General features: G+C 43.0%; 1 protein-coding gene across 1 annotated transcript in view; it reads right to left on the minus strand.

The window, feature by feature from the left end:
* Nucleotides 1-12,459, minus strand: part of vat1 (vesicle amine transport 1) — a 116,708-nt gene continuing 104,249 nt past the window's right edge. Inside the window, exon 6 of the mRNA XM_034191081.1 lies at nucleotides 1-3,586. Coding sequence (XP_034046972.1) covers nucleotides 3,320-3,586 — 267 coding nt within the window. The 3' untranslated portion in view covers nucleotides 1-3,319. The remainder of the gene's footprint in view (nucleotides 3,587-12,459) is intronic.

Genomic DNA, 12,459 nt, shown 5'->3' on the forward strand with positions numbered 1-12,459 from the left:
TTTTTTTTTTACAAAGTCACTAGTCACCATTTGAGTCTCAAACACGAAGGCCGTACTCACAGACAGACAGACAGACAGGCGGGCAGATAAAAGGTTTAAATGGTTAAATACAACTGAGGCTTCATGTCAACTCCTTTGAGTCTTGCAATTCTGTTGTTGCATATAAAAACTTGCTAAAAATTTTAATTTATGTCTGAAATGACACTTGCACAACATGCGTCACTGAAATTCATATTTGGACTCCTGATTGGCCAATAAGACATGCCCACTGTGCCAGTTTGACCTCATGGTCTGTCAGAAAGTGATGGGGCGATGAGCGATGGGGCGTGGCAAGCAGCAGCTCTTTTTCATTTAAAGTAACAGGCATTTTTTTTTTTTTTTAGTGGAGACAATGTTTTGTTTATCATAAATCCCTTCGGCTGCTCCCTTGTTTTGACTCGAGGTCGCCACAGCACATCTGAGGTGGATCTTTATGTTGATTTGGCACAAGATTTACACCTCATGCCCTTCCTGACACAACTCTAGATGGAAAATGGCTAGGGGGTTCGAACTGGGAGCCTCCCACACCGGAAACAAGCAAGTATACCTCTATTTCTCCATCCAGTGAGATTTGTAAGAAGATGCGATGTTACTCTACTTTTTATACTTAAAAGATCTCCGACACAGGAACATCTATAAACAAGGAAACAAAAACCGTTTTCACCTTGTAATTAAAATGAAAAAAATCAAAAAGTGTTTTTCAGAGTGGCAACTTTAAAGCTACAGCATGTAGAATTTAGTGCCATCTATTGGTGAGGCTGCATATTGCATTATACAATGCATTATTATTATCATCACGCTTCTTCTTGGGGATTCATGCTCCCTCACCTTCTCTTGTAACAAGAAATACGTCTGATTATTTATTTTAAAAAAATGAAGGTTCTCGAACTTGTTAGCTTGCACGAGCAACCTGGAGACAGTGTGTAGGGGAGTAACCACCAATTCCTCTTGTTTTTTCTTCAGTCTTCTGATATCTGTGCAACATGCAAAAGGTGGAAGAAGTACGTCCCTTTTGGTCTTCTGCATCAACATGGTGGTGCAACATGGCGTCCTCCATTAGGGGCAGGCTACCATGTTGATACAAAGGGTATAGTTGGTAACTATTACACAAATAATGAATGTTTATGAGTGCAATGGTAACGAATGAAATGTTGAACGATTGAAAAAACATTCATTATTTGTTTTATATAATGCCTAAAATAGATCCTTGTCATTTGATATATATTTATTCATATATATCATATAATCATATATTCATTGATGATATATTCTATTAATTTATAAACAAGTGAAAAGGGACTTACGCCCTTCCTGGTCTTACGGTGTCCATCAAAGCTCAGTATCGAGAACGAGATGCTCCATCTCACCCAGGTGTCATCTGATGGACCCTGCTGTCCCCCAGTGGCCCCCCGCAAGCCTCGAGCTGTGGTGGGGCCAACCTGGCCTCCGGCAAACTGCTTTCTCAGGACCACCCCCGAGTCGCTTTGTAGCCCCTCGGCGCATCCAGCCTTCGTGTCCGTTACTTAGCGATTTTGGGCACTGTGTTGGCCTGCTGTTTGTTTTTAAGCTAAGCGCCGTCACCGCTATTGTGAGCATGTGGCGGCGTGCAATAGCACAAAATGTATAGAACCAAAATTGCGCTGTACATGGAACACAATGGCAAATGGTACGAATAATCCATATCATGTGATATACAAACCACTAGATCAAAAGACAAGGATCTATTCAGCTGTCATATAAACGCTAATCAACAGATGGTTATAAGTGCTACGCTCCATTTCACACTCTTGAAAATCCTCATACTTCTTTATTTCATCCTTACTTCCAATTCAGTTTTGTTGAATCATTAGCCAAGAGTTCGAGAGGCAGAAAGCAGAGACGGGGAGACCACAGTGCCATCTCTGATGGCCTGACGCCTGTTGCTATGCCGACCATAGAGAGGAAAAGAGGAGGGAGAAAGAGAAAAGAGAGCAGAGAGAGAAGGAGGGTAGGCTAAGTATGGACGCCAGCTTGAATTGAATTCTCCTCTCTCAGATCGGTGCGATCGGCTGGCGAGCTGTCGCTGAGAAAGGAGCAGAATGCCAAGGAATGCCTGGAGGAGGATGAGAGGCTGATCTCCAGGAAAAAGGGGCTGGTGTTCACTTTTTTCACTTGTTCATTTCAGGCGTTTTCAGTGTCTCGCTGTGACAGTACTTCCTATGTTAGCATGTGCGCAGATATTCTCTCCTGATTGGCACGGTTCACGTTTTTTTTTTTTTTTTTTTTGCCAGGCCGTTTAGTCAGGCAGAAAATTCTGTAACTATGGGGAAGGAAGCCGAGCCGCGCAATGATTTCTGCACAGAAAGACTCATTATAGGGGGAATTCATATTCAGGAGAGCGCGAAAACCGCTGCCGCAGATCAACTTTAATGAGATGAGGCCCCTGTTTAACCATAACTGAATGTGGAGGACGGCGGAGCCCAAACATTAAAATTACTGTGTGAGGAGTCAGAAATCTATTATCTCAAGGGGAGGTGCAATGTATCGGCCAATCACAGACACCTCTGACTCATCCTCAGTGACATAACTAAGACACCAGAGAGCAACATGTAGGTGGGTGTGGCTCTTCATTTATCTGCCTGCCTTTGTGTCCGTTTGTGTGTCCAGCCCATCCATGGGGTCGGGGGGGGGGGGGGGGGGGGGGACTCAGCATGGTGGTGGGGTGGGGTGGCAGGTGGAAGTCAGAACAGAACAATTTAGCACAGTGGGAGCTGAGGTGCAGAGACCCACGGGGGTCGAGGGCAAGGTCGGAGTGCTCACAGGGATTACGGTTGTCAAGGAAACAGCAATTTGCCCCAGGCCTGGTCTCACCCCCCCCCACCCGCCCGCCTGTGCCTGGTTCTCTTTTTCTCAATGGCTGTTGATCTGAGAAATCTTTTTCTATACGTCAAGAGTGAGCGCTGTTTTTAGAGTTTTACACATGGCGGGAAATTATTTTGGATGTTTCAAAAAAACAAAAACAAAAAGGATCGGGGGGCGGAGTTGGAAATGGGTGGACCCAGGCCTGAGGAATGACTGTTGTAATGGATTGAAAAAGGGGTGAGGCGGTGGAGAGGAGGACGAGATGAAAGATCAAACATGGTATGATAATTTGTAATCTAGCCTATGAACACCCTGCGATCCTTGCTCGCCCTCCTCCCGCCGCCAAAGGAATCATCTCCATCCGCCCCCCCCCCCACGACCCCCGGCTCCCCGGACACAAACTCCCTGCTGGTCTGCTCAACTCATCTAGCTCTGCTCCTCACTTCTCCTCCTTCTTGGCTTCTTCCTTCTTCTCCTCCTTTTTCTCCTCTTCCTTCTTCTCCTCCTTCTTCTTGTCATCCTTCTTCTCCTCCTTCTTGGCATCGTCCTTCTTCTTATCATCCTTCTTCTTGTCATCCTTCTTCTTGTCATCCTTCTTGTCCTCCTTCTTCTGCTCCTCCTTCTCCTCCTCTGGCATCGGCTCTGTGGTGAGGATCACTTTGCCGATGTTGTTCCTCTCCTGCATCTTTCTCATGGCGTCACCCACCTGGAGAGGAGACAGGAGGAGGAAGGTGGTTACATAAGAAGAACGAAGAAAACATTTTGTGTGCAACAGTCATTGAGAAAAATCTGTTGAAGATCCACCATAAGAGTCAAATTTCTCATTTCAGTAACTGCAACGACTTGACTTTGTTTCTGTCTTTGTTGACATCAGGGACCAGAAATAAATGGCTCATTCTTCAAATATATATTTAAGTTGTAATCTCATAAAAATGCATGTAGTTCTGATAAAGAGGACAACGTTTTTAACGGTTTGATTCTTTTACGCAAAGTTTAACGCTGGTGTACAAGACATACGTCAATCAAATCAAGAGCAAGATAGAATTTTTTCATCTTTTTCAGAAATTTCTCAAGATCCATATCAGAGAATTTCTATAAAACAGGACCAGTTACAATTTGTTGTTTGCAAGATGGGTGTTTACGTATTTATTTGTCTGTCTGTCATTTAGGCGGATTACGTCAAAACTACTGTACGGATTTTACCAAAATTTTCACCACAGATAGATATTAGGACATGGAAGACTCGATTAAATTTTGGAGGTGAGCTATTGTTGCCGACCGAACGGTCCCCCCTAATAACTGGTCCGTCCTGCCTTCACTGTGCATGTGTCATTAGCCGCGGTTCACGGATTATCGCCTCGTTTCTGCTTTAAACTGTACTCCCGTCATCATCTGTCTCAGCGACAGATATCTGAAGCTTTTGTACAACAGTCATTTCCACACAAATTCAGCATTATTTCATCATAAAAGACGGAGGAAGCGATCAGAGCACCGCAGCTACACAAGCTGCTAGCTGATGCGTTCACTGCACGTCAGTCATTTCAAAGCGTCACCAATTATCGCCTCGTTTCTGCTTAAAACTGACTTTAAAAAATGATTAAAGAGGTTTTACTTCGTCATCTGATGATTAATAATCCCATTAATCCATTTGATCACTTTGGGTGAAGAGACTGTCTCAGAGGAGCTGCTGAGCTCCAAAATGACACATGTGCAGTGGAGGCAGGGCGGACCAATTTTTAGGGGTGGATGTTCGGTCTGAGACACCGGATCTGGATTCTGGATCAAGATTTCACTTTATAGGCTTTGAAGGATTACGTCAAAACTACTTGACGTATTCTCACTAAATTTGCACCACAGATAGATGTTAGGGCATGGAAGACGCTACTGAATTTTAGATGTGATCCAGATCTGGATTGGCAGATGTCAGAAATCTTGGATTGCTCTTGTTTAAAATATATGTTGCAAAACTTCAACTTTTCCACCAATTTCTCAGATAAATAAATACAATAAAGTAAAAACCTTTAAGGCAATTTTTAAAACATTGTGGAATGCTCCTTCAAGAGGAAGAAGCTATTACAGTTTGGTGATTTAATTGGTATCTGGATGTGGATTCTTGTTCATTTTTAAACATTTGAAAAATTATCATTTATCATTACTGTCATTATCATTATCGTCATTATTATTACCTCAAACATTTGGATCAATTTCTCATCAACTAGTACAACAATATTATTAATCCCTAATTTAAATAGGGAGGGGTGTTATTTCAAAAAATTTGGAAATCTATAAACGTTTGCATGGAATATGGAAATATACATGGAATAAACCTCAGCAGGATAAATTTTGGGTCATTTGGTTCCAAAAACCCATATGGACGGAGCCAGTGAAGATATCGGGCTCAAAAATCACCAAAAATATAGACGAAAATGTCATATCTTGAGAACCGCTGCACCTAGAGATTTGAAATTTGGCTCCAAATGTTGCTTGACCCCAAGTTTATATTCAACGTCTATAGTAACAATAAGCCTATCTGGTGTTTTTTAAAAGTAATTTACAAAAAACCTAATTTCAGCACATATGTTGCGATCAATTGTAACAAACAAAATCTCTGTAGTTTTTATTTCAGGAACATCAGTTGAGTATAATCATCACATGTAAAGAATGACATGCCCACAATGAACTAATTATAAGCAACAGAGTGGTTTTCTACGTCAACCGCACATATACGACACACGCGTTACTTGAAATTTTCAAACATTCCGTCCATATGGGTTTTTGGAACCAAATGACCCAAAATCTATCCTTCTATGGTTTATTCCGTGTATATTTCCATATTCCATGCAAACATTTATAGATTTCCACATTTTTTGAAATAACACCCCTCCCTAGTTTAAACTTTCAGTTTTGAATTCTGACTCATTCTCTTGACACCAGTGTTGTGACACCTGATTTTAGCGTCATGGAGAAAAATATTAGCGAATTTTAATTCCATTTTAGTCGCTACGGCAATACAGTTCAATACAGTACAGTACAAGTGCAGGACCAACAGACTGAAAACCTCCTTTGTCCCTCAGGCCGTCAGACTGTGCAACTCCTCACTCAGGGAGAGGAGGAGGAGCAACAGGAAGACAGAGGACAGGAATGAGAGGAACAGTAGTAGCCAGTAAACCAGTATTGATCAGCATGTCTGATACAGTGAAATCTCAACATACGAGTTTTTTGAAATACGAGCTGTTGCTCAGTCCATATTTTTGTTTGGAATACAAGTAGAAATCTGAGTTATGAGTCAAGCTTCGGGACACCACCAGAGCAAAAAGGAAAGTGGAGAGAAGAAGGAGGAGAAGCTTCTAATGCGGACGTTAAGACAGCGGAAGAATACGTCGCACGTTTTGCTGCACTTGTTGCGAAGGAAGGCTATGTCCTGCAACAAGTGTTTAACTGTGACAAAACTGGAGCCAAGTGCTTGCTCACAGGGGGTCGTTTTGACCGTTGGGGTTTTTCATAATTATTGTATGGCCTTGCCTTACAATATAAAGCGCCTTTGGGCAACTGTTTGTTGTGATTTGGCGCTATATAAAAAAAAAGTTGATTGATTGAAAGTTGATTGATTGATTATTCTGGAAAATAAATGCCACGGAGGCATTTATTTTCCAGCAGTGTGGTTATTTTAGCAGTGTGGTTTTCGTCCTGGTCGCGGCACACTGGACCAGCTCTACACGCTCCATCGGGTGCTCAAGGGTTCATGGGAGTTCGCCCAACCAGTCCACATGTGTTTTGTGGATCTGGAGAAGGCGTTCGACCGTGTCCCTCTGGGCACCCTGTGGGGAGTGCTCCGGGAGTACCGGGTCCGGGGTCCTTTGCTAAGGGCTATCCGGTCCCTGTACGACCGCAGCAGGAGCTTGGTTCGCATTGCCGGTAGTAAGTCAAACCTGTTTCCAGTGCACGTTGGCCTCCGCCAGGGCTGCCCTTTGTCACCGATTCTGTTCATTATTTTTATGGACAGAATTTCTAGGCGCAGCCAGGGTGTAGAGGGGGTCTGGTTTGGGAACCACAGAATCTCGTCTCTGCTGTTTTTGGACGATGTGGTTCTGTTGGCTTCGTCAAATCAGGACCTTCAGTGTGCAGTGAGGCGGTTTGCAGCCGAGTGTGAAGCGTCCGGGATGAAAATCAACACCTCCAAATCCGAGGCCATGGTTCTCGACCGGAGAAAGGTGCTTTGCCCTCTTCAGGTTGGTGGAGTGTCCTTGTCCTTGATCGGTGGAGTGTCTGCAGTGATGCGGTCGCTGTATCGGACTGTCGTGGTGAAGAGAGAACTGAGTAGGGGGGCAAAGCTCTCGATTTACCGATCGATCTACGTTCCGATCCTCACCTATGGTCATGAGATTTGGCTCATGACCGAAAGAACGAGATCACGAGTACAACCGGCCGAGATGAGTTTCCTCCACAGGGTGGCTGGGCGCTCCCTTAGAGATAGGGTGAGGAGCTCAGTCACTCGGGAGGAGCTTGGAGTCGAGCCGCTGCTCTTCCACGTAGAAAGGAGTCAGTTGAGGTGGCTCGGGCATCTTTTCCGGATGCCCCGAGCGCCTCACTGGACAGGTGTTCCGGGCACGTCCCATTGGGAGGAGGCCCCGGGGAAGACCCAGGACACGCTGGAGGGACTACATCTCTCGGCTGGCTTAGGAACGCCTTGGGGTTCCCCCGGAGGAGCTGGGGGAGGTGTGTGTGGATTGGGAGGTCTGGGCGGCTTTGCTTGAGCTGCTGCCCCTGCGACCCGACTCCGGATAAAGTGGAAGAAAATGGATGGATGGATGGATAAATGCCACGGAGGATGTATATGTATGATATACATCGATGTATATATATGTATGTTATATACATCGAGATGTATATAACAGCAGAGGAGAAGAAGCTGTTTCATTGAAAAGAAACTGGTTGTGCTTCAGCACTTTTTAATGACACTTTTGAAAGGCAAGCAGAAGCAAACCTCCTTGGATAGGTTTTTATCCAAAAGACCTGCTATTTTACAATTAAAGTTACATCTGTATGATCCTTTTAAGGATCTACAGTTTAAGTTTAGTTTGTGTTCAATGTGGTCAAACCTTCCTCCCTCCCTCCCTTCTCCGCTTCCACCTCCGTTATCAGCATTCAACATTTTTATTTTATTATATATATTTTATTATGCACATGTAAAGTATACATGTCTATTTGTTAATAAAAAATGCATTTTTTTCATAATTTAGAGTGGTCTGGGGATGTTTTACAAGGCTGCAATGGATTAAAATTATTTGAATTATTTTCAATGGGGAAAATTCTTTTGAAATACAAGCAGATTGGCTTACGAGCTTGGTCATGGAACAAATTAAACTTGTATCTTGAGGTTTCACTGTATTTATTGTGTATTTATATTGCAAACTGTTTTTCTTTTTTTAATTCACTTTTGATACTCTGTGTGCTTCTTACCCTGTGTGCTACTATACAATGCTGCTGGAACCTCAATTTCCCTGAGGGAGTCTTCCCAAGAGATCAGTAAAGTGCTCTCTAATCTAATCTAAATAAAATCTAATAAAAATAACTACCTTTCTTATCAATGATAAGACACTACATAAAAAGACATTTTGCTGGTTCACATTGACCATAGTTTGTTATTAAAACGTTTAGGCATATTAAATATGGCTTAAACTTTGACAGAAAGTGATATTTTTAGAGGAGGAAATACTCATATACTGTACAGATACAACATTTTTGTTGTTGTTGTTGTTTAAAAAGCAGATTCTGGAATAAGAATGGCATAAAAATGATATTTTTTGTGATTTAGTCTTGTTCCAATGATGGAAAAGACCTGTGTTGATTAATGTTAATGACCTGCTTGCAATTTTTCATAGTGTTAAATCAACTGCATCATGGTGTTAAATCAGCACAATGCTGGTGTTAAATCAGGCTGATCAACTTTAATACCTCTTTACTTATTATAGAAACATACCCAGAACCTACACAGGACCAGATGTAATATTTGCAGTCACTTCTAAAACCGCTGCCTTTGTTTTGAAATAAAAATGTATGTGTGGCCATATTACATTCATTCAAAATAGAATCGGCCAATCATCTTACATTTGGTACAAGCTGAACAACCAAACCACCGCATCATGTCAGGTTGTCTAACGTGATCCCACTGACTGTCAATCATAATGACGAGGAGGCGTAATCATTCCAGACAAGCTCCGCCCTCTTCTTGACCATTGAAGTCTGTCCACTGTTTGCTTTGTATCTCCATCACTTTCCCCTCCCTCCTTCCTCCAGTCGCTGTGTTTGTGCGAGGCAGGCAGACCACCTAACAACCAATGCCACGGCAACAGGGACATCTCCTAGCAACATAAAGCCTGGCTGAATCCTGGCTGTGACGACTTAAGGCACACGGAAAGGGGTGGGGTTTGATCTTGAAGGGGAGCTGTGGGGACAGAAGCTGCAACTGGTGTCCTCTGGATCGACACCGCTCATCGAAGGCGGAAGGTTTAGACAGCTCCGTCCACTTCCATCTTTCACTCTTATTAAGTCATGTCTGGCTCATGGGCACATTTGACTAGAGCTGAGCGTGAGTTTCTATTTGTGGATAAAGATGTGCACCACCATCATCCTTTGTGGCATCGTGGCAATAATGAGATGAGACGCCGCACAGGCGGAGCAGTCACGCTCTTTTCCACACGTGTTCCAAACACGATTACTGCATCAAATGTTGAAGGCGAGATGGAGGAAACGCTGTGGCAGAAGGAGGGGAGTCAGGGTGTGGCAGCTGTCCTGAGCTCCTAATCAATAAACTATCTGGTGGGGATTGGGGAAAAAAAAAACAAAAACAAAAAAACCTCTCGGCTGTTCTTCAGGCATCAGATCGACATCAAAAACTTTCAAAAGCCAGACTGAGACACATGCTCTGTTCCTTTCCTGTCTCGTTCTCATACATCAGGGCCCCTCCCGGAGACAGACGCACACATCTACGAAAGGACGTCGCCATGGCAACAGGAGCAAAAAAAAAAAAAAAGAAAGATACACTGTGAGAAGCGAGAGGAAGGGAATACTGCAAGGGAGCGAGACAGAGAGGGAGTCAATAACCTAAAGACTGAGACGAAAAGTCGGACATAAAGAGCAGACAGATGGAGAGGCAGTGAAAGAGCGTCAGATGGCGAAGAAAGACAGCCGGTGATTCTCTCTGGACAGTCACAGGCCAAAACACTGACCGGCGCTGACTCTGACAACGGAACACGTCAGCATCTTCCCACTGACTCCCTCTTTCTCTGTTTTTCACACTCTCACTATTCATATCTGTTAGCGGTTTTAATTTTGTCAGCGACAGTCTGACTCTGTCTGGCTAAGTGATTTATTCTGAAAGACACACAGCCCTTGTCGTGGACAAACACTGGCTGCACCTTCTTGGTATTGTTTTGCGGAGCCACGCCCACCGCCTGCAGATCTCATGACAAAAATCGCACACATACAAACCCACCTTGGCGTGATGCATTCGCTATGACTGTGTTATAACATATTAAAGGCAGGTGTAGTTGCATCCAGAGGTGTTCAGAATTTATCTGCAATTGAAATTAAATCGTTAGGTCGGATCTGGGAGCATTCGTGAGTACTGAATGTTGTTCCATTCCTCGCGACACACCCACGTTGGTCATAGATGGCAACCATGGAGGTAGATAAATGGTCAATACCCACTTCCTGAAAGCAGCCAATCTACCTGCTGCAGGTTGGTGAAGTCTGGGTGACCCTTGGGTCTCTTCCACTTGCTTGTCGTCAAAACTGAGGCACCTGCACGCTCAATCATGCCTGGACACAGCATGCTACATGTTCAAAATGTCATACGATCACTCTCTAACATGTCCCTTTAGCTTCTCCCTTGTTTTCACTTGGGGTCACCCAGTAGATCCGAGGTGAACCTGCATGCTGATTTGGCACAAGTTTTATGCAGGATGCCCTTTTTGATGCACTATGGAGAATGGGCAGGGATGCACTGCAAAAACTGTCCCTCTCAAAATAAGACAAATAATCCGAAATCTACCCAAATTGTCTTGTATTAAGCAAAAATCTGCCAGTGGGGTAAGAAAAATCGACTTGGTTAGAATTCTCAAAACTAGCAAAGTGTCTAGGCACTGAATAATCAAAATGTGCCTTAAAACTAGACAGAATTCTTATTTTAACATTAGCCCCTGTCTTAAAATAAGGAAAACAGTCTTGTTCCTTTGCTTGGATGATTTGCCTTTCCTTGTTACTAGTTAAATACAGCTTGATATTAGCTGGAAAAACATATTAAGAAAAACTGAGATACATTTTCCCAAAATAAGACATTTTTCTTATGTCAAAAATGCTTGTCGATTATTTTTCTAGACAAAAATTAAGTCAAATTTTCTTTAAACAAGTCTTTTTATTTTTATTTTTTAACTTTCTTAGATATCAGTTTTTTGCAGTGTGGCCTTGAACCTGGAACCTTCCATACTATAAACAACTACTCTTGGCCACCCTCCCATTATACTCACAATGTAAATATTTGGCCTCATCTGAGTCTCACTATCTGTTTATTTGACATGAAGTCATTGCAATTCTACTGAAGTATTCTCCACAAAGACCAAGTACCAAAGATGTCCAGTCCTCACCTTTTGGTCACTGGCTACCTATCAAGTTTCACAACCATACACTAAGATAGGAAGCACAAAATAGTTGGACCTTCCTTCTCCTCCAAACACCTCTATCCAGGGAGCTCATCACTTAGTCAGCCAGAGTCTTTGTTGACCTCAAAGGCGGCGGATCCAGAAACATGAACACTACTGTTGAGAAAAGTGAATATTTATACAAGTTCAAGTTTGAGTCCAGGAAGTTATTGAAAGCCTCGCTCTCATTCTTGACTCAGGGCAAATACAAACCCAGACACACCGATTCTTCACTCAAATTCCAAAGTACTGCAATTAGGACATCCTTTCATTCCACAAATATCACAGCATTGTCTGCAAAGTCAAGGTCAGTTAAACTTTCCTTGCCAACAAAGGCCCTCAAGCCTCCGGTCTGCACAGCCCTACCCAGCACTCTGTCTATGCAAGCACTGGCCAGTGTAGGAGCCAGAACACAGTAGTAAGACTTTAGTGCTGTTCCACACATCACTCACAGCGCGTGTGTAAAGACTAGTTATGATGTAACGCAACTTGTTCCAGCTGAATCAACCACATTATGAAAATCAACATAGGCTGCAAACAAGCACTGTTGGCATTTGTGCATCTCTGGGCTTGTTCTGTTAGACCTCAGTGCTGCTTTTGATACTGTTGACCATAAAATTTTATTACAGAGATTAGAGCATGCCGTAGGTATTAAAGGCACTGCGCTGCGGTGGTTTGAATCATATTTGTCTAATAGATTACAATTTGTTCATGTAAATGGGGAATCTTCTTCACAGACTAAAGTTAATTATGGAGTTCCACAAGGTTCTGTGCTAGGACCAATTTTATTCACTTTATACATGCTTCCCTTAGGCAGTATTATTAGACGGTATTGCTTAAATTTTCATTGTTACGCAGATGATACCCAGCTTTATCTATC

The sequence above is a fragment of the Thalassophryne amazonica genome, chromosome 16, assembly GCF_902500255.1.
Source record: "Thalassophryne amazonica chromosome 16, fThaAma1.1, whole genome shotgun sequence".
Taxonomy (NCBI): domain Eukaryota; kingdom Metazoa; phylum Chordata; class Actinopteri; order Batrachoidiformes; family Batrachoididae; genus Thalassophryne; species Thalassophryne amazonica.